Consider the following 23,520-nt stretch of genomic DNA (forward strand, 5'->3'; position numbering starts at 1 on the left):
TGTTTCATTCGTGATCGTTTCCTGTATTTTAGTCAACGTCTTTATGTGATCCCTTTTCCTATGCATGACATATTGTACGTTGAGCACGTTTCACTCATGAATGAGGACAACTGTATGTGGATTTTTCATGAAAAGCTGAAAAGTATGCATTCAAGGAAGTCACATTTCATGTCTCTTCCTTGGCCTTACACATTTGTAGAAAGAGCACATGAAAGTATGAGTACCATGCATGGGCATTTCCGTGGTGAATTGCCACAGTTGATTGAATTAGATCAAAAGAGAAAAAATCGATCTCATCGTTTGCGTGTGTGTGGTGAACAGTTTGGCACTCCGCCTATTTGTTCATCTACATTGCATGCACAGTCTTTGAGAAAGACAAGATTTTTTCCACTCACTTTACATGTCACGATTGTGACTTGTTACACTCTTCTTAATTCATTACAGATGCAGATCCGAAGTGTGACTAACCCAGGAGGACTCCTGTTCTCGAATGGTCACACCCCTTCGCCCAAAAGACAGACCTCTTCACCAAAAGCCACACTCCTTCGACGATTGGTCACACCGCTTCACCTTACGGATGCGACTCTCTACCCAATGGTTGCAGCTCTTCGCCGAAAGGATGTGTCTTTTCGCCTAAAGTCATGTCTCTTCACAAAGAGACATGCCTCTTCACTGATGACTATTCAATTCCTATAAAAGGAACCCTTGTATCACACTTTCAATCAATCAAACACAGAGTCTTCTAAGTCTTGTTCTAAGTTCAGTTTCAGTTTCTTAAGTCTTAATCATGAGTTTAAGTACTTAATTAAGGATTAGCACCTAGAATCCTTACAGTGGTATCAGAGCAAATTTTTTCCCGGGACCCGAAGGTTGTGACGCTCTCACCCTCGCCGCTACTCTCCCCCCCCCCCCTTCCCGGAGTTGTATGGAAGCAAAAGAAAGATGGCGAAGACCCACATCAGCATGAGGTAATCTTTTCTTCTACACTTACATAAAGATAAGCAGAAGATGGCAGACAGAGTAGGTGTTGCGGCATACCGGTTGCACTTCGAGACTCTTCGACACTCTTCGCGTGGACAGGAAGAGTTGCAAGCCGGTGCTTCCAGGCCATCCCGTCACCGAGCAACTCGTAGCAGGCAGAAAACGCTGACAGCGCAGGTTGTTTTCGATTGGAGCCAGCAGCGTTGGGATTTATTGAACCAGCGGAGCGTTTCATTTCTTTTACCAGCGTTGGCTTTAAAAAAAAGGGCCACCCTTTTAATTTAAGGGTTTTTGGCCGGCCGCCCAACCCAAGTTTCAAGTGGGCACCCTTTGGGCATAATTAAACAAAAAGGCAAACTAACGGCAGCCAACAAAAATGACGAACCAGCGCCAACATGAAAAAAATCTCTCGCTCCCTCTTCTGCTAATCCTCAGCGCTATCGATTCTAGCCATCGCCAGGTGCGCTCGCGGGCTTGTTCACAGTCATGGCAGACGATGCTCTCGACGTTCCAGTCAACTTTCTCTCGTTCATAGATGAGGTGCCTGAAGAAATATTGCCAGAAAATCCTCCTCAGGCTCCCGAAGTGATAATTATTATACCAGATACCCCCGAACCAGAACCCGTACCCGAACCGGAACCCGCATTCGAACCGGAAGTAATTCTCATTTCGGATTCCCCATCTCCAGAACCAGTTCCAGTCCCAGAGGAAAGATAGGTTGATTTCATTCCAGCACCCGAGCCTGCTCCTATTCCTGCACTAGAGCCAGTAGTGTTGCCACAAAATTACCTGGTTTATGTCACTCATCGGCATGCCTCGCGCTCACAGGGCTGGGTGGTGTGGCATATTATAGTTACGTGTGAGCCTCTTCATTTGCCACACTACGAGCACATACTGGGCGATATCCCCACTTGGCCTATACTTTGACGGAGTGTTGCGTGGATTCAGTAAACGACATCATCTCCCAGCAGCCTTTAGTTCGGGTTCACAACGAGTTACAGCTTCCTGACTACACGCCTTTGACGCCAGCCGACACACCTATCGACGAGGTGGAAGATATCGAGGATTCGGATCTTGGACCAAATTTCTTAGAAGAGTGGGACGCAGCATTAGCAGCAGCTTCATCCTTTTACGGCAACCACACCTCTCCAGCCTCTCCGAGATATTCCCTTTGAGCCGTCAGAATGTCAAAGACAGGCAATGCTGCACCCGACGATCAGATAGCCATCCTCAGAGAACTGATGTCCGTCCTCCAGGAGGGCCTCTCCACTGGTCTTGCATCCATGACCGCACGTTTGGATGTCCTACAGCCTTTTCTTCTTCGAGGACAGCCAGCTACACATTCAGTTTCTTCGGTAGCAGAGTCAGTTCCTGAGCAAGTCGAAGCTCCGGAACCAGAGGTAGACAATCCCGAATTTAAATATCTTTTTAAGATAATAAACACAGCACAAAAAAAGAAAATTGATGCAAAGTTGCCCGAGCCATACAACGATCGCCGCGATAAGCGTGTGCTGGACCATTGGCTTTTCAAAATGGAGGTTTACTTTTCAAATACTGATGTCATTGAAAGCAAGAAAGTTGCTTTGGCTAGCTCTCTACTAAAGGATACCGCATTCCTTGGGTGGTGTCGCCGCATGAAAGATGGAAAAATCACCGCTACTTGGGACAAATTCCGGCGCGTTCTTTGCAAGGCTTTTGAGCCTGCAAATGCCGATTTTCACGCCCGGTCTTTTCTCCGCTGCCTAAGCCAAACTGCTTCCTTGGCCGCGTACATCTCAGAGTTTCAGAAATTAACTCTTGAGATAGAGACTCTCAGTCCTTCTGACAAACTCCACAGTTTTATTGATTGACTTGAGCCTTTCCTGCGAGATGATGTCCATAAATTTAACCCTGCGACACTCGATGCTGCAATCGCTTATGTCGAGCGTGTTGGTGATAATCAGCGCCCACTCAGAAGTTTCCTTCCTGGTGATCGAGTTTCCAATTCTGCAAGCTCTTCACAACGTAATTACCAAGGACAAGGTGGTCAGAATCAGCGTTCTTTCTCAGGAGCTCACTCTTCGAGACAATACTCTACTGGACAAACTTCTTTTCGACCCCAATCTTCTCGACAAGAAGCCACCTCCAGAGCCTCCTCTTCGGCAAATAATTAGAATCGACGAAACAATCGTCCCAATCATAGAAAGAATGGTCGTCGTGATTTTCGGCCGAATACGTCCTTTGGACAGCAAGCCTCTTCATCAGCTCCTTCAAGTTTCAACCTCCAACTCCAACCATATAGGATTATGTACAATTTGTCATGGAGATCACAGGTGGTATGAATGTCCCAAGAAGCCAAATCCTTCAAATCCTCGCCAGAATTCTCACATGGAGACCACAATTTCAGAACCTATCCACAGCCAACCTCTTGTCCCAGACAAAGGCAAACAAGCAGCACGTTGTGTTCGAGTTTCCAAGGTTGTAAGTGCCTTAATGATGAATGCTCGGAATCACGTCACTGCTCTAGTGGATCTTTCGAATTAGGTTCTTAGCCTCCCTGGCTTTGTTGGCAAGCAGTCAATCAATGTTCTTGTGGATAGTGGGTGTTCTACTAATTTCGTCAGCACATCTTTGATTACTAAACTGCACCTTCAAACTCAACCTAGTGAGGCAGCTTACCAAGTAGAACTTGCTGATGGTTCCTTCCTCAAGTGCAACAAAAGGATTGAAAAGATGGATTTTCAGATTCAGGATTACCAGGATCAACTTGGTTTTTCAGTTATGCCCTTGTGACATTACGACTTGATCCTTGGCCAGGCTTGGTTATTTCAGTATGATCCAATAATCAGTTTCAGAGATCACTCAATTCGACTCTTTCACAAGCTACAGGAAACAGAGCTTCGTGGTCTTTTCAGTACCAAACCCATTATATTGGTTTCTGCTTTACAAGTCAAACGGCTGGTTCGAAAACGGGATTGTGCTACTGCCTTAATCATGTTAAGAGATGTTAAACCCGGTGCAGAAGAAGCAGAAGTTAAATCCTCCTCAAACATTGCCTATTTGCAGCAACCCTTCTCTCAACCACATTTGGACTTGTTTCCCGACGAGCTACCAACAACTTTGCCTCCTCGGCGTCCCGTGGATCATCCCATTGATTTGACCCCCGGCCAACCTCCACCAATTCGAGCCCCTTATCGAGTTTTATACTCAGAATCTCAAGAGATACATCGGCAGCTAGAAGATTTGTTGGATAAAGGTCATATTCGCTCAAGCAAAAGTCCCTTTGGAGCTCTTGGTCTGTTGGTCAAAAAGAAAGATGGATCTATGCGTCTTTGCATCGACTATCGTGCTTTGAATAAGTTGACAATCAAAAACAAGTTTCCCCTGCCTCGCATTGACGAGTTATTTGATCAGTTACTGGGAGCAAAGATCTACTCCAAAATTGATCTAAAATCAGGGTATCACCAAATTCACATTCACATTGGTGATGAGTACAAGACAACTTTTCGCACTAAGTATGGTCACTATGAATTTCTGGTATTACCATTCGGGTTAACCAATGCCGTGGCCTCTTTCATGACACTGATGAACGAAATCTTCGGACCTTACTAGGACAAGTTTGTGATCGTGTATTTGGATGACATTTTAGTTTTCAGTCGAACGATGGCTGATCACAAGGAACATTTGAAGCTTGTCTTCCAAGTTTTGCGAACCAATGTGCTATAGATCAATAAAAAGAAAAGTGATTTTCTCAAGAATCAGGTGGAATACCTTGGTCACATTATTTCTGCGAGTGGCGTTGCAGTCGATCGCAAGAAAATACAGGTCATAGTGGATTGGCCTTTACCGCTCACCATCTGAGATGTGCGCTCTTTTTTGGGACTTGCAAACTTCTATCATACCAAGGTCCACAAATTCTCCGACATTGTAGCTCCTTTGACTGAGCTTACCAAGCAGGATAAACTTCAATGGATTGAAGAAGCTGAACAGTCGTTCAAAGCCCTTAAGCATGCGTTGACGACAACTCCAGTTTTGGCTATTGCAGATCCTACTCAACCTTTTCAGGTCATGACCGATGCGTCAGATCGTGCTTCTGGAGGTGTTCTGATGCAGAATGAGTGTGTCATTGCTTTTGACAGCCGCAAATTTTCAGCCATACAAAAGAGATACCCGGTTTATGACAAGGAATTCTTAGCCATTGTTCATGCTTATCGCACTTGGAAACACTATCTTCTTGGCGCAGATTCCGTGGTGCAGACAGATCATCAGTCATTGACATACATTTTTACTCAACCTGTGATGAATCCTCGTCAAGGACGATGGGTTGAGTTCTTGGCAAATTTTCATATGATTATTCAATACGTGCCAGGCCTTGCAAATGCAGTTGCAGATGCCTTAAGCCGCCTTCCTCGAGCCATCAACTTTGCCATTTCTGGTGTGTAGATGGAAATACTTGCTTGTTTCAAGCATGAGTATTTGACAGATCGAGATTTTGGGGATGCATTTCAAGCTCTTAAATCCTCTACTCCGACTCCTGCAGAGATGAATATGTTTGTAGCTTACACCATTGTCAATGACTTGCTGTATTGCATTGATCGCATTTGTGTTCCACACAATGCACCATTGCGGAAAATTTTGATCCAAGAACATCACGAAGTCCCTTTTGCTGCTCATCCAGGCATCAACAAGACATACAGATTGTTATCTCCAACATATTTTTGGCCACAAATGCAGCAAGATGTATCAAGTTTGTCAAAGCTTGTCATTCTTGTCAAACAATGAAGGCTTCTCGACAACTTCCTCAAGGGTTACTTCATCCTTTGCCCGTACCTCAAGAAAGATGGAAAAGTGTCAGCATGGATTTTATCACTACATTGCCTCGTTCTCAAAAAGGCAATGCACAGATTCTTGTAGTGGTGGATCGGTTTTCAAAGATGGCACACTTTTGTTTGTGCAACACATTTTCAGATTTACATGGATTACCAAAGTTTATTGTTTCAGACAGAGATCCAATTCACGGGGCATTTTTGGATATCCCTTTTCAAATCCCTTGGTACAAATTTGTTATTCAGCTCAGCATACCATCCTCAAACTGATGGGCAGACAGAAAGAGTGAATCAAATTTTGGAAGAAATGCTTCGACATTACATACAAATTCGATTGGGGTCATGGGAAGAGTATTTGCCACTTGTAGAGTTCGCATACAATAACTCTATCCATTCAGTAACCGGCATGACTCCATTCTAAGCAGCTTATGGGCATACTCCTCTTATACCGACAAACTTTGTTCTTCAACACAAAGTAGCTTTAGTAGATCAGTTGGTTCAAGAAATGCAAGATGTACTTATTCAAGTACGTGACAAGTTGGTTAATGTCCAACAAAAGTACCAGAAACAAGCCAATAAGTATCGACGACATGCAGATTTCCAAGAGGGAGATTTGGTTTTATTATATCTAGCACCTCATCGCTACAAAACTGTGAAATCGGTCTTTCCAAAGTTGCGCCCTCGCTTCTATGGACCTTTCAAAATAATCAAGAAGTACTCAGTTGTCAGTTACAAGTTGGAGCTTCCACTCTCATGGGAAAAACTTCATTCAACTTTCCACATTTCTTGGCTTAAACAGTACATACAAGGAGATTCGCCAATTCCAGACTTATCTTCTTATGTGCCAGAAATTGAGGATGAACTCATAATTCTTGTTCGAGAAAAGATTCTTGATGTTAAACAAAAAGAAACAAGACGAAAGATCACAACATAATTTCTTGTCAAGTGGATGGATCTTGATGAGTCAGACTCAACTTGGCAGATGGATGAAGATATGCAGCAATACCCAAACCTTCTTCAAGAATTCTTTGTAAAGTGGAAGACTTTCATCTAAACATGGGGTTTTAATGTAAATGGGAGGGAATGTCACGATTGTGACTTGTTACACTCTTCTTGATTCATTACAGATGCAGATGCGAAGTGTGACTAACCCAGGAGGACTCTTGTTCTTGAATGGTCACACCCCTTCGCTTAAAAGACAGACCTCTTCGCCAAAAGCCACACTCCTTCGACGACTAGTCACACCCCTTCACCTTACGGATGCGACTCTTCACCCAATGGTTGTAGCTCTTCGCCGAAAGGATGTTTCTTTTCGCCTAAACTCACGTCTCTTCACAAAGAGACATGCCTCTTCACTGATGACTATTCAATTCCCATAAAAGGATCCCTTGTATCACACTTTCAATCAATCAAACACAGAGTCTTCTAAGTCTTGTTCTAAGTTCAGTTTCAGTTTCTTAAGTCTTAATCATGAGTTTAAGTACTTAATTAAGGATTAGCACCTAGAATTCTTACATTACATGGAATAGGTATGTTCATGGTTTTGTGTTGGAAATGGTTTCAGGAATTTTCAGCCATGGAGATTCTTGAAGAAGAAAGAAGCATGACACTCGACGAAGTTGAAGCATTGAAGGAGCCACAGAAGACTTTGTGTCGCTTTCGGCGCGGCCCAAAGAAGCAAGCGTTGGAGATCTTTATGAAGTTCAAGTACCGCACGACCCACACATCAGAGTGGGCCGGCGAAGAGGTTCCTCCAGGATTCCGGATGCTATTGGCGATCTCTCTCGACGCCATACAGTTCGGTACCTGTACCTCACTTTGAAAAGGAGGGGATGTCACGTGACATATCCAACCCTATGTGTCCGTCGACAAGCTACAACATGATCAGGGTTCAGTCAGTCCAGTCAGTCCAGTCAGTCTAGATTAGAAGTGTTCTGGCACCTTTGTGAGTCTGTTCGCAGACCGTGCATGCCCAGTCACTTAGTGTAGATGCATATCCTCTGGTTGCACACAACATGATCATAAGCATTTCCATAAGAATCCGTCAGAATCCTTCAGGAGATTTTTCCAGTGCATTTAGCCTATTTTACCTATTTTTGACATTTTTCACTTATTATTTTTAAGTGACTTTTGTTGGAAAGTAGGTAGGGCAAATTGAGTAAGTTTGTATATAAGCAAACCTAAACTAGCACTAATTGGCAGAAGAGGCAGCAGGAGGTCCATCGCTCAACAGGCAACTTCTCATGCAAGAACCCTTGGTGGCGATTTCCCTCCAAGCAGAAGATCCACAGCCCTAGCGATTTTTATCAAGTATTGCCCTCAAACTGAGTAGTCATTGCCATCGCCAACAATCCTAGACCTAGCGTTTTTGATCCTAGCAACATCACCAAGTATCTGCAGCCCCTAGCGTTTCCAAGCTTCCGAAAATCGCCCTCCTTTGTGTTGTCGTTTTTCAACAGACAAAAGGTAGCAGATTTCAGCCTTGGTCGCCTTAAAGAACATCAGTTTTCAGCCCGCAAAAAGTAGCCCTCATCAGCGTTTTCGGTCGCAGTGAATTTTAGCCAGTAGCGTTTTTGTTACAGCAGCAAATCAACCGCAGTTTTTAGCTGGCAACGTTTTTGGACAGCAGTTCATAAGCGTCAAATTTCAGTCCTTAGGTCGGTCTTGCCATTCTCGTCGTCGTCATCGACCTAGCTTAGACTTGCATCAGTCACATGCATTCAGTATGTACCAATTTGTGCAATCAATAGTAGACCACTCTCGTCGACGAGAGTGGGTCCTTCGGAGGAGGGTTTTACGTCTCTGGTGTTATATTCTCTTCTCTCTCTATCTCTCAGTCTTATGCACTTTCACGCACAGTGTCCATTCACTTTGTTTATGATCATTGCACCGCATTAAGAATGGAAGGCTCTCCCTTCCATAAGAACAAAAAGGAACCTTGAGCATAGTTCGGAGCACTTATCTTGAGCAAAGTTCAAACATTCATTCCGCTACACCTTACAGTCTCCTTTTCCTGATTCTTTGCAATCTTCGCCTACACATTAGAAATGAGAGATGAAGAATGAACAACCTGCTCTCCACGAATGACAAGGGGAGAGTCACTTTTGGCATTGAAAGTGAACGTATTTTCCGCCCAATCAATGAGAGGGTTATGCTCACGAAACCATGGAATGCCAAAAGCATATCACATCCTGAAAGAGGAGAGACTACAAATTTTATGTGGAAGGACACTTGTTGTACAGTGAACAAAACATCAAGGCACTCTTGCGTGATGAGAGAGTCCATACTGGGAGAGAAGCCTGACACCTGGAAAGGAGATGTCTTGCAAACCTCCAAGCGGGCTCTTTCGACAAGAGAGTCACTAATCAAATTATGCATACTGCCTGGGTCAAACAATATGACAAAACGCTGACCCTTCACATGACCATAATACCATCAATGGGAGGATCATGAGAGACTTGGGTCACACTCGTGTTCTCATTTATTGCATTGACAGAGGAAGTGGGTTCTGTGGGTTCTTTAGATTCATTAGATTCAAGCTTAGGACATGTTCTTTTTATGTGACCTTTGATGTGACAATGAAAACAACGACCTTCCTTAGAATAAATGCTTTGTTCTTCCGATGTGATATATCCTCCTAAAATTCCTTGTTCTGCCTTTTCATTTGGAGTGAGCTTAAGTTTAGCAATTGTGCTAGCTTTACCATTAGGTTCATTTGGAGAGTTCTTTTCTGAGAGACTATTGGAAGATTGGTTAGAAGAGTTATCATTCTCACCGTTCTTACCGTTCTGAGGGTTCTGAGAAGTCTGAGAGGTACTTGTGGAAGTCTTGTTTTCCTTAGGCTTTCCCTTGTTGTGCTTCATCTGCTGTGCGAGAGCGATCGCTACCGCCTTGTTGAGATCGATTGGGCCAGGACTTCGACATCAAACCTGATATAGGCGTCCAACCCGAAAATGAAAGCCTCCTTGCGCTCATCATGTGATTTTCCTAATTGGGTGCCGAGCTGCAAAACACGATTAGAGAAAAACATAACGGACATACCATTTTGCTTGAGACTGTGCCAATTGTCTTTCAACCGTGCTAGGTACTGTGGGGGCATAAACCGCGCCTTGAGCTCGTCTTCGAAGTCGGCCCAATGGAAAGAAAGGGACGCGCCATCCTCGGCTTCCTCTAGGTGCGTGGTCAACTGTGCCTCTTTCCATGCGTGGTACAAATTAATGGCATCACCGGCAAGGTACATGGCTGCCGTCAAAACCTTGCTATTTCCTGTTTTCTTATTTGTCGCAAAATAAGCATTGAAGTTATACAACCAAGAATGAATAATCGTAGCATCCATCTTACCATCATACTTACTGAACTGGATCTTCTCTGTGACGGGGTGATTGGAGTCTGAATCTCGGCTTGCGCCACTGGATGAACTACCAACATCTTTGGCTTGCTCGGACTTCGAGGTGAGAACTTGTCGGATCAACTCTTGCATGCGTAGTTCTCTCTGTGCCTCACGCTCTCCATGTCTTTCTTTGGTCTCTTGGCGCGCTTGCTCACGCTCACGCTCACGCTCCAAGGCGTCCTGTCTGTCCTGGCGTTCACGCTCCACGGCTTCTTGTCGTTCTGATTTTCTTTCTAGTTGTGCCATCGCAACGCGATTCACTTCTTGTTGTTGGGCCATCATGTCCATCATCGACTTGACCAAAGCCTCCATAGGATTTGGTGCAAACCATGGTGTAGATGTGGAAGGGGGAGGGTCGGAAAAACCTCCTGGTGGGGAAAGTTCTTCTTCGCCACTTACATGCTCATCACCTCCATGCAAAGTGTCCATTCCGCATTGGTAACGACTATACACTGAAGTCGTGGGTTCTTAAGTTCATGAGGAACTTAGGTTGTTGTGGGTCTTGGTTCTTGAGTTCTTGAGGTTCTTGAGGTTCTTCTTTAGCTTGCAATCTATGCTAGAGAAGGATCTTCTCTTCACCCGAGCTCTTATCTTTCCTGCGGGCGCACCCCTTGGCGGCCTTGCGCTCACACCAAGGTTGCTTTTTTCCACCTCACGTCAATTGGCCGGTCGCTAAGTGCACGGTCCGCTCTCAATGATTGAAAAGAGAAACAAGGGGAGGTTGGACAAGCCCTTCTTTCTTGGGTTTCGTGTCACTCTTCAAAAACACGATTAGGAATCGACACGCTGAAGTGTCTTGGGTTACGTGCAACCGCAACAAGCAAAAAAAAAAACTCTGTGGTTCTTTCCTTGAGTGATACTGTATACAGAACACTGCCAAAGCTCTGATACCAATGTAAGGTGCAACGGAAGTGAACGTTGAACTTTGCTAAAGATGAGTGCTCCGAACTGTGCTCAAGGTTCCTTTTACTTACGGAAGGGAGAGCCTTCCGTTCCTTTAGTGAGAGAGTGCAAGTGATCACAAACAAAGTGGCTAAACACTGTGAATGAAGGTGCTGAGATTGAGAGATAGAGAGAAGAATATGACACCAGAATGTTGTCAAACCCTCCTTCGAAGGCCCCACTCTCTATGGCGAGAGCAGTCTACTATTGATTGCACAAATCTCTACAATGCTTTGGACTTGCTGACGAGGACGACGACGAGACGGGCTGAAATCTGAATATGCTAAGGGCTGAAATCTGCAAATCTTTATCTGCTGAATTCTGACTCTACGTCGGTGACGATGTGGATGGCGACGATGTGACGACAACGCTCTGAAAACGCAGATGCTGAAATCTGTGTCTTCCAGGCTGAATCTGCAAACAACGCTAGATCTAACCGTGCGACGAGGATCTGCTGCGGGAAGGTCAGATCTCTGCGAGGTTCGGGGGTCCTACTACGGAATCTTGATTCTGAAAACTGACAACGTTGATGTTGCTTGGGGTTCCGTCGCGGTGAATCTGCAAAAACGCTATGCTGATGCAAAAACGCTAGGGCTGAAAATTGTTCTGCTGCGGGGAATCTGCTAACGCTAGGGCTGTTGTGTGGTCTTGTTGTCGCCATGCTGCTGCAATGCAAAAACGCTGGGCTGATCTTGGTCTTGGTGCAAAAACGCTAGGTCTGCTGTTTTTGGGGGGGGGGGGGGGGGGGGGGGGGGGGGGCCTGTTGAACCAAAGTTCTTGCTGTCTCTTCTGCCAGAAATTTCTAGCTCTAGGTTTTCTTATATACTTCACCTGCTAATTTGCCCTATCCAGTTCCCAACAAAAGTCACTTAAAAATAATAAGTGAAAAATGTCAAAAATAGGAAAAATAGGTCTATGCACTGTAAAAATGCTCCTGATAGGTTCTGACTGAAAATCTGATGATCATGCTATGTGCAACCAGAGGATATGCATCTACTCTAAGTGTCTGGACATGCACGGTTTGCGAACAGACTCACAAAAGTGCCAGATCACTTCCTAATCTAACTGAACCCATGTCATGAAGTAGCTTGTCCACGTACACGTAGGGTTAGATGTGCACTTGACAATAGTCATCTAATTTAACCTATTGCTGAATTTTCAGCATCGAAGGGCTCTACTTCTGCGCATTTGAAGTGCGAGAGAAGACAACCGGTTGTGTGCTCATAGGGAGACCTTTGGGGAAGCACCATTGGTGAGTTACTCCAACACATGTATGTGTGTGGGTGTGACAACACGTGCAAGTGGGGGGAAACCAAGGACTTGTTTGTTCTTGTTTGTTGGTGACTCCATGCTGAATTTTCAGCATACACTTGTAATCTTGAAGGAATAAACTTACTCCCACAAAGAGGGCCGATCGTTCAGTGGTATGTCACTCTCAGTCTTCTCTTGCAATTGTTCTAATTTTTCTCTCTCTCATGAGCCTAGTAGTCTCCACCCGTGTAAGAGACATCGAGTGTGTTTGAAGAGAGTACTGGAAAGGGGGCAGCTTGTCAATGGTGAAGCCATGCATCTGAAACCGTGATGTCATCTGTGCATACCAGCATGAAGTGTCCCCTTGAAGAGCTAACTGTCTGGAAGACTCAAGGGCCAGTCTAGCATATCTATCTCTAGTAGTATCCCACAAGTTGTGCACAAAGGAGAGTGATCTGGTAAGCGCCTCAACCAAGGGGCAGCTAGCTCTGCTCGAATGATAGCGTGGGGTACGGAGGCCTTGGCTCTGATCAGTCGAGAGATCATAGATACCAAGGGCCTCTCCATACGTTTTCAACCATCCTGGCCTATAGAAGGTCCCCATATTTGCACCCCATACAACATAGCTGAGGCTACTAAAGTATCAAAGAGTCTTAACTTTGTCCGAGGTTCCTGGAACTGAACCTGCGAACACATCCTCTCCAAGCCTCCCAAGGCCGCATAAGCTCTAGTTAGTCTAGTCTCTGCTGCTCTCCCCAAAGAAAACCTCGGCCCAGTGAAGACAACCCCAATGAAGACAACCCAAGGTAACTGTATGCATCTGTATACTCTACAATCTCCTGACCATATGTGAAAATCGGTGCTGATCTCCTGATCCACCGTGGTGTGGTGTTAAACACCATAACCTTGGTTTTACCAAGGTGTAAAGACAATCCACTATCCTTTGTAAAACTGTCTAATGCATCCGACTGTCGCTACATACCCTCTGGTGAGTTAGAGATCAACACAATATCATCAAAAGACACCTCATCAACATACATACCAAATAGAGAGGAGACAATGGGCCAGCCTGTTTCAACCCAATGGTGGAGTGAACTACATTAGATATCCCCTCCGAGGTGCGTACATGTCCCATCACTGATATGTATAGAGCCATAATCCCCCAAATCAACACTATGGGCACCCCCAGGTCCTGCAGTATATGAATCAATCGAACTCTCGGTACCAGGTCAAATGCTTTGCGGAAATCCACAAAGCTACAAGAAATCAGTCTCCCATGTGACTTGCCCTCCCGTTTGGTGGCTCTGATTGTCAGAATATGATCAAGAGTGGAGAAACCCCTCCTAAAATCGGCCTGGCCCTTTGCCCGTACACCCTCACCCTCTGCCCAATTACTCAACTGCTGCTCAAGAATGGATGCATACAACCGTGCCAATATGTGCCCGACCATAATAGTGCGGTAATTCCCAGGCTCTCTAGGATCACCTGCCTTGAAGATAGGCCCAATAGTAGACAACCTCCAAGTCTCAGGTAACCCCTCACACATGGCACGATTGAACAACAGTGCAAGAACCTCTACCAACATATCTCTAGCATGTATAAAGTGCTATGCTACTAGACCATCATGATCATATGCCCTGTTGGTCCTCATCCTGTCAATGGCTCTCTTTACCATCTCAAAGGTAAAGAAGGTGCTGGTAGGTGGGCAAAGATAGATAGATAGATTGAATTATCGTCCACGTAGGTCATATATGACCTATGGGACCAGAAGCAAAACGGTACAAAGGATTCCATCTGATACATATCAGTTAAGGACTGAGGGTCCATCGAAGGGTGGAGAGTGAAAAAGATAAGGTGGGATGAACAAAACAAAACCTAAGATGAGGTAGGTGAGGAGGAGGGAGCAGATTTGGGAGTTCGGAACTCCTGGATGATGGCTTTACCTCCTCCATACACTGCCCATTTCCCTGATATGCGCGCTTCTCGCATCTTTTGGAGTTCAACCTTCTTCTGTTTGAGTTGGGTGGGTGTAAGATCTTCAACAAACCAAATTTTTGTGTCCTTGAGAAGCTTTGATTGCTCAAGGAGCTTGACTTGATTTGCTTTGGTCTTGAAGGTAAGAATTGCATGGTTGGTGTGATGCTAGTGAGCAAGGGTGGTGATTGTTGCTGGATCCCATTGTATCATGGGGGTTGTTGTTCGGATGCGATCGAAGGACTCATGGAACTTGGGGTCCTCCTTTTCTTGCCAATCACTCGGGAGCCCGCCGATGCGAACATTGAGAGCAAGAGCATCTTGTCGCTGTCGTTCGCGTAGCGTGGACGCCACACGAACTTCAACTTTGCGGAAGATGGCATCGTGCACTTGAGTCTTGACCTTCTCTATGAAGGTGATGTCTACCTCCGTATTGGGCTTGATTTCCTTCTCTTCCATCTCTCCCTCATTAGAGTTCTCCATTGTGGTGAGTCTGGACTCGATGGCTGCGAGTCTTTCCTTCAAAGCTCTATTTTCCTTGCAAAGTCTGTCGACTTCGTTTTGCAGCTGGGCCATACTGTCCACCTTTGGGGATGTTGCCACGATGCTGGCAAACGTGGGCTTCCCTCGAGATGTGGCCCGAGTGTCCATGGTGGGTACTCCGCCAAGAGAACAGGGCTTATTTTATTTTAAAGTAAGGCTTAGGTTTGGTTTCAATTAAGTGGATGGCAGTGAAAGGCTCTCTGTGTAGTGGGTTGGCGGCAGGGGCTCTGTGTAGTCGGGTCGGCGGTAGGAGTGGTCGGGTTGGCAGAGCAGGTGTGTGTCGATAGCTTCAGTGGAGCTCGGGCAGGTGCGGCAGGGGTTGGTGTCGATGTCGGCAGGAGCGCCAGTAGCAGCGATAGCTTCAGTGGAGCTCGAGCAGGTGTGGCAGGGGTTGGTGTCGATGTCGGCAGTAGCGCCAGTAGCAGCGATAGCTTCAGTGGAGCTCGGGCCTTGGGCAAGTCGGCAGGAGCAACAGTGGGCTATTACCTCGGTTCTTGGGCGGCGCAGGAGCAGTGACGCCCCCCCACAGGGCCGCCCTCGCCCAGGGGGAGACTCGCCTGAGGCTTCCTTAGGGTTTCGAAACGCAGGCCTGAGAGAGAGAGAGAGAGAGAGAGAGAGAGAGAGAGAGAGAGAGAGAGAGAGAGAGAGATTTCATGTTAGAAGTTATTTGGCAGGTTTTATGCATCAGAGGTGCTCTTGGGCCTTGAGTATTTGCATATGATGGGAATAATATACAGAGATCTGAAACCAGAAAATGTTCTTGTTCGGGAGGATGGACATATTATGCTCTCAGATTTTGATCTCTCTCTGCAATGCTTTGTGAGTCCAACCTTGGTAAAATCATCTTCCTATGATATGGACGGGTCGAAGATCTTTGCCTACTGTGTGCAACCTGCGTGTATGGAGCCAGCTTGCTTAACACCAGCATGTGTTGCACCGACTACATGCTTTTCGCCAAATCTGTTCTCACGCAAGGCTAAGAAGAATAGAAAGGCAAAGAATGAGAATGGGAAAGCAATGGCAGCTCTTCCAGAACTGATCGCAGAGCCTACAAGCGCTCGCTCTATGTCATTTGTGGGCACGCATGAGTACCTTGCACCTGAAATCATTAGAGGGGAGGGTCATGGAAGTGCTGTTGATTGGTGGACTTTTGGCATCTTTTTATATGAGCTTTTGCATGGGAAAACCCCATTCAAGGGTGCTGGCAATCGAGCTACCCTCTTTAATGTGGTCGGGCAGCCTCTCAAGTTTCCGGAGTTACCGAGTGTTTCTTTTGGTGCCAAAGATCTGATTCGTGGGCTACTTGTGAAAGATCCACAACACAGGCTTGCATACAAGAGGGGAGCTACAGAAGTAAAGCAGCATCCCTTTTTTGATGGGGTGAATTGGGCATTGATTAGGAGTGTTTTGCCACCTGATATTCCTAAACCGCTTGAATTGAATCCGACCGGCGGACCGGGTCCAGTGCCTGGGCCTGCGACAACACCTCAGCCTGCTGGCCCTTCTCCTCCTATTGCCTCGTCGTCTTCAAGTGGGTTGAAGACCGATGGAAAGATATCCAATTCGTCGGATTCTTATCTCGACTTTGAATTCTTTTAAGCACTCCATGTTCATGCATTCTTCATGGAAATATAAGAAGGCATTTTTGTCTTAATGGTGCTACTCTGTTATGATGGTTTGAAGGACATGGTGTAATATAGCTCTTGCTAGGTGAGCATTTTGCGCGCTTCTATTGCTTTTACATGCATTGTGTCTGAAAGCTTGGGCATCCATACGTGATGGTGGTTCATAATCTGTAGTTAAAAAATAGCCTTGATTGACTTTACTGTCATTGCACAGCACCGAAGGCTTATCAAAAGGCAGCTTGTGGAATGTTCCAAGTCAATGTTCCCAAAGAAACATCTTTCTAATCAGATAAAAAAAATTGGACTATCGAAAATTGACAGCCTTTTCCAAAGCTTCATAGTTTTTTTTTTTCTGGTTAGCTTTTCTGTCAGATCCTGGCCCCATTGTTTCAACTTCTGTCTCATGTCTTTTTTCTTGTCCGCACATAAGCAGGTTCGGGAGGGTGCGAGAAGTGTGCGCGGCATTTATTTGGTTCATTAAAGTATTGTTTTCCTTGGTACAAACTTTCTATTTTTTGGGAGAATCCTCCAGGGGACAAACATGTTGGTATAAACCCATGACTCTAAGTGACACAATAGGCCAGAGAGGGGATCCATGGCGGAGGGGGATGCGTGGATCTCAAGGCAGGAGGCAGACTAAACCTGGCCTAGAAACACCGAGGCAACCCAACCACCCTATGGGATTTGAACCCGAGACCTCTCTGGCTCAAGACATTCCCTATCCATCCTACCCATGTGGTTTGTACGCCTCATTTTTGCTTTGTTATTAGTATGTAGTATGGAGCCTCATTACTACCCAAATTATTCAAAGCATCTGTAGCAATCAAAGATTGTTTATGTTTGTTCACTTTGGAGTCCTCCACAGTTCCCCACCTAGCCTTGGCAATTGTACTTGAGCCTCATAGGACTCCAAAACTCATGAATGTTCCTTTCTGTGTGATTGCTTTTCTTATTTGCAATAAAGAAGGGACTCCTGATATTTTTACAACCCTTGGACACTTGTGAAGGTGTGTGTATACTTCTAGTGCCATCCTTATGCACCACATCTATGAGGAATCTTCATAGACTTATTTGTATGAAGGAAAATGTTGCAATAGCAATTATTTAGAGAAAGAAGAAGCTCCTTTCATTGTGGACAAATTGAAGCAAAGATGCTAGTTAAGAGGTGAAGATGAAAGATGGATATTGTCAAGTAAAATCTGGAGCCTTAGTTTTTATTAATTTTAGCCATTATGACAAACCTTAGTAAATTTGGTGCAAATCTTTGTCATTATTGATATGAGATTTAAACTTGGTTTAGGAGGTTTGAGTAGTGAGCTTAGCTTTAACAGAAGTTGATATTTTGATAGACCACTTAAGTTTGGGGAGAGAAATTGATTATAGAGGTACGTGATGGAGATATGTGGGATAGAGCTTGCAAGGAGCTGCTTTCACAATTATCAAGGTAATGAGCTAATGAGATCTTCATCAAGGTTTCCTTTTGGCATCTCTTGCAATTCGTATGTCTTTGTTTGTGATTTGAGTGTTGTATGTGTGTTTTATTCTTTGCGCGAGTGTGTGCACCTATGTGTATTTTTTTCTCACTCTTGTCATGCACATGTATAGTATTTATTTTTGGACTCCAAGTGCATATTTGTGGCCAATGCATTTAGTAGTCAAGTTTAGACCCAAAGATTATACTTTTCAGCGAGTTGGTATCGTTGTGTGTGTGTAGCCTATGTAGGCGATTGCATGCCAGCTTTGAGTTCTTACTTTGCCAGGAGATTCCCCATTGCTTGTCCACATTTTTGCGTTGTGATTTTGGTTGCATTCTAAGTTAATTAGGTTTGATATTTGCAAGCATTTATCTTGCAGATCTAAGAGTGTGAATACCTTGGTTAAATGGGGTTTGAGCATTGGATTGACCATAGATAGCCCTCCTAGTATCAACAATGATGTTTGGAGCCTCTGTGTCCTAGTCAAGTCAGCTATATCCATAGATTGATATTCCATGTTGATTTGCATTCTTGCTCTTTGCATCGTCCAATCACATCATATCCGACAACATTGGCGCCATTCTTTGGCCCGTAGGACTTACACTAGTAAAAAAGGAGCTCGTTCAGAATGTTGTAGCTTGTCTCACCCAACTTTTTAGTATTAGATTTAGAGGTTGGACACGGGTATCCAACCTCTCTTTGGACTTGCCGAGGGCCATAGGTAGATAGTGTTGCATTTGGCTGATGGTTTAGGATGCTTTAAAAGCATTAAGTCCATATCAAGTGCACCAAATTTAGATAGCCCAACGATGCAAAGCATTTATCAGTTTTTTTAATTTATTATACACATCCATTTTTGTTCGTGTTTCCATTTTTGATTAAGAGTAGGGGTAGGTAGACATCATTTCTGGATGTAAGGATATGTGCATGCAAAGTTTGTGTCTTGATCATAACTTTTTGCGCACTGACCATATCTCCACATATTACATTAATAGGTATTTCTAATGGCTTCAAAAAAAAAGTAAAAGGCCTTATTTTGTTAAGGGGTTCCTATTGAGTCACTTACTCCTCGTTGACGTCTTTGCCTCCATTTTATCACTGCAACACTCTGCTTAAGCATGCATTTTTTGCATTTTCTCCTACCTTTGTTGCGTGCTCTGTTTGGTGTTTCTCTTATATTACTCTTGCCGCCCATGCTGCCACTTTTTGAGCATGCATGAAGGCCACGGATTCTCAGGTAGGTGGATTGTATGCTTTCTGTACTGCAACTAAGCAACTTTTGCATCCATTTTTACCAATGAAAAGGTGAGCTGGATCACTCCCATACCCACGATCCTTGCTCTAAATACCCGACTGTCAAAACCAATTCATTGCATGACCTTTAGCCTAAACTGGCTCTAATAGGCATCCGATTTTCTACTGAGTTAGTTTGTTCCTCACTTTGAGAGAGAGAGAGAGAGAGAGAGAGAGAGAGAGGAGATTTATGAAGCTACTCTACTTAGCAAACAATTGACGTTCAACATTTCATCAAACCCCTCTAATTTCTTTTAAGGTTTAACGCCTTAAATTGTGAATCACCTTCGCTAATAAACTATTTTTTATTTTTTCAAAATTGGGGAGACCTATTGGATCTTAGTTGCATTCTGCATTTTCGATGCCATTTTGATATCCTTTTCGTATGAAATTTGAGAGAGAGGTGCTCCATGTTACCAAGATCATATTGATATGCCTATAATCTAATTTTCATCATTCAGTTGCCATCTATCATCAGTTTTATTGTTGGGTTTGGCAACGGAGCTGAAACAAAAAACACTCAACTGAGTTAGCATGTTCGGGTGATTTGAAGGAGGCAACACACCAAAAGGGACTATAGATTCCCCGTTGGGTCACCTCTAGAGGGACACCTTGTGCTCACCTCCTATTCACATTGCTAGGGCTCTTGCAGCTCGGGACACCCAAGGAGGAGGTTCCTAGCTCGTGGCTACGAGTTCGTCCCACCCGAGGAGGAGGTTCCTAGCTCGTGGCTACAAGTTCTCTCTATCGTTCTTAGTACACGGTGCATCAATTCGGTGACCATGGTGATGCCTACGGGTGGCTCTTGCCCGATGATACTCGGCCGTTGCCCGACTATGTTTCATGGCTAATATTTGGAAGGGATAAGCACCTCCCAATTTGGTGCGTCAAAAAAATAAAATCATGGCGCACCCAAGCTGAGTCTCACAAAGGTGAGGGCAGTGTCGGCCGTTGGCAATGCAATTGATAGTCGGCGTTCCGACCCAACGCATAGATGTTGGTGACTGCACCTCACCCAATTCAACACTATTTACCAATGCCATCACGAGGGCCGTACCATGCTCTTGCACCACAAGCACCTTTGCAATATGTACGTGGTGCATCAATTTCGTGGCCATGGTGATGTCTACGTGTGGCTCTTGCCCGATATACGCGGCCCTTGCCCGACCATGTTTCATGGCTAATATTTGGAAGGGATAAGCACCTCCCCTTTGTAGCGTCGGGATTAAAAAATCTTAATGCAGCCAAGCTGAGTCTCACAAAGGTGATGGCGGTGCCAACAGTTGGCAACGCAATCGGTAGTCCGCCTTCTGAACCAACACACAGATGTTGGTGACTCCACCTGAGCCGATTCAACACTATGTACCAATGCCATCACGAGGGCCGTACCATGCTCTTGCACCACAATCACCTTTGCAATATGTACGTGGTGCATCAATTCAGTGGCCATGATGATGCCTACGTGTGGCTCTTGCTTGATGACACACGGCACTTACCTGACCATGTTTCATGGCTAATATTAGGAATGGATAAGCACCTCCCCTTTGGTGCGTCGGAAAAAAATATTTCCCAGCGTAGCCAAGCTGAGTCTCATAAAGGTAAGGCCAGTAGTAGCCGTTGACAATGCAATCGGTAGTCGACGTTTCGACCCAACCCACAGATTTTCTCTGTAACTCACCCAATTCAACACTATGCACCAATGCCATTATGAGTGTTGTACCATGCTCTTGCACCACAAGCACCTTTGCAATATGTACATGGTGGATCAATTCGGTGGCCATGGTGATGCCTACGCGTGTCTCTTGCCCGATGACGCACGACCCTTGTCCGACCATGTTTCGTGGCTAATATTTGGAAGGGATAAGCAGCTCCCCTTTGGTGCGTCGAAAAAAATAATCCTGGCGTAGGCAAGCTAAGTCTCACAAACATGAGCGTGGTGCAGGCCATAGGCGAGGCAATCGGTAGTCGGCATTTTGAACCAAAGCACAGAAGTTGGTGATTGCACCTCAGCCAATTCAACACTATGTACCAATGCCATTACGAGGGCTGTACCACGCTCTTACACCACAATGACCATTGAAATATGTACGTGGTGCATCAATTCGGTGGCCATGGCGATGCCTACGCGTGGCTCTTGCTCGTTTATACGTGGCCCTTGCCCCCGACCATGTTTCATGGCTAATATTTGGAAGCGATAAGCACCTTCCTTTTTGTGCATTAGAGAAACATAATCTTGGCACAACCATGTTGAGTCTCACGAAGGTGAGGGTGGTGCCGACCGTTGGCGATGCAATTGGTAGTCGGCGTTCTGACCCAACGCACAGATGTTGGTGCCTACACCTCAGCCAATTAAACACTATGTTCCAGTGCCATTACGATGGCCGTACCATGCTCTTGCACTACAATCACCTTTGCAATATGGCCGTGGTGCATCAATTCGGTGGCAATTGCGATGCCTACACGTGGATCTTGCCCGATGATACGCGGCCCTTGCCTGACCATGTTTCATGGATAATATTTGGAAGGGATAAGCACCTCCCCTTTGGTGCGTCGGAGAAGAGAAAGTCCGATGCAACCAAGTTGAGTCTTACAAAGGTGAGGGCGGTGCCGGCCGTTGGCAATGCAATCTATAGTCGACGTTCCAACCCAACAATAGATATTGGTGACTGCATGTCATAAAATCTAATATCTAATATCTAACCAACCCAAATGATTTTCTCATGTTAAATTGATCACTTAATGTGGAGAATAAATGAGAACAAGGGTTAAGATATAGACATGTGCTTATAGATCTATCTCAACACGGGGCCAATGGTAAAGGGGCCCAAATGAGAGATGGTCTATCAAAGAGAAAGGCTAACCAATGGAGCATAAGACCTTAGAGTTAGCTTCATTGAATACCTTCAATAGTGTGTGTAAAAGTCCTTTGACCTTAGGTAAGCTAGGGCTGAGCTTGAGACGGAAACTCGACCCAGCTCGAGGTGCTTGTCTTGCTTGTCATGCTTGATGACTAAGGTGCTTGAGGTGCTTGATGATTGAGTGCTTGAGATGCTTGAGGTGCTTGATGATTGAGATGCTTGAAGTGCTTGATATGCTTGAGATGCTAGGGTTGCGCTTGAGGTGAGAACCCAACCCAAGATTAAAGTGCTTAAGGGCCAAGCTTGTGGTGGGAACTGGGCCTATGCATGAGGGGCTTGAGGTGTCAAAAGGTCAAGATTCAATCCCTACAAGGAAGGGGCGAGCCCTACGAGAGGGGGGATGAGAGAGAACACCCACACACTCACACAAGGCATGCATGGTACAAAGAAAGCAAAAGGGACACTTGTCAAGTTCCTCCTCATGTTGTCCTCATGCTGTGCCTGAAGCCTACTTGTTGGCCACCCAAGGGGTCCGATGATAATTTAGGAAATTTAATTAATTTTGCATTTATTAAGTCCTCTCTCTCAAAGGGGAAAGGGGGACACTTGTCCCAAGGCTACCCATGTTGCTTGTAATGCCTCCTGCTTGTGATTGGCTAGGCCAGGAGGGGTCGAATGAGCTTCAAGCATGAGCTACAAGGGGGGGTCGACCCAAGAAAGCTAGGGGGTTGCTTATGGGTATACTCACCCACACACACTCACAAACACTCTCATTGTGTGCTATGCAAAGTGCAAGATCTCCCTCTCCTTCTCCAAGCAAGTGGAGGTTGAGAGCCTACACCAATACTCTTGGCTATGGAGTGCAAATCCAACCAAGAGCCATGCTTCAATGCTTAAGCTTGCCATCTCCTTCTTCTTCATTACTATGCTATTATGTATGTTAGCAAGAAGAGTTATGATAAGTGAGGAACTAATTCTTTCTCCTATGAAATGTTTCTTCTTCCTCTTTCCTATCCTCATTCCATGCTAGCTTTCGAAGGTGTTTGAGGTCTTGGGATTGAGGCTTGGGATAGTTAAAGCTTTCTTCAAGTTTATGTTATGCTTGTGATGCATGAAGCTTTCCATCTTTATTGCATCACCTAGGTTACAAGGAACACAAAGATTGTATTGTAACAAGTCTCTCTTAATGGAAGAAATCATAATATAAATGCCTAATGGAGGGGGGACCGGCTCCACATAAATCCGGTCCTCAGCTGTTGTCATGTTCTCTGAATTCTCTCTCTTGCAAAAGTATTATTCATGCCAAGTTAACTAATTGCTATGATTATGTTGCTATGTTCAATTATGTTCACCACTATGCTCACAAAGTCATTTCTCAAAAGT

General features: G+C 45.0%; 1 protein-coding gene across 1 annotated transcript in view; it reads left to right on the forward strand.

Annotated features, from left to right (window-relative positions):
- Positions 1-16,614, forward strand: part of LOC147459732 (serine/threonine-protein kinase D6PKL2-like) — a 55,325-nt gene extending 38,711 nt beyond the window's left edge. Inside the window, exon 2 of the mRNA XM_086510951.1 lies at positions 15,561-16,614. Within this exon, the coding sequence (XP_086367077.1) occupies positions 15,561-16,485 (925 nt within the window). The 3' untranslated portion in view covers positions 16,486-16,614. The remainder of the gene's footprint in view (positions 1-15,560) is intronic.
- The last annotated feature ends 6,906 nt before the right edge of the window (positions 16,615-23,520 follow it).

This window comes from Adiantum capillus-veneris, chromosome 4 (genome assembly GCF_014529385.1).
Source record: "Adiantum capillus-veneris isolate H3 chromosome 4, ASM1452938v2, whole genome shotgun sequence".
Lineage (NCBI taxonomy): Eukaryota > Viridiplantae > Streptophyta > Polypodiopsida > Polypodiales > Pteridaceae > Adiantum > Adiantum capillus-veneris.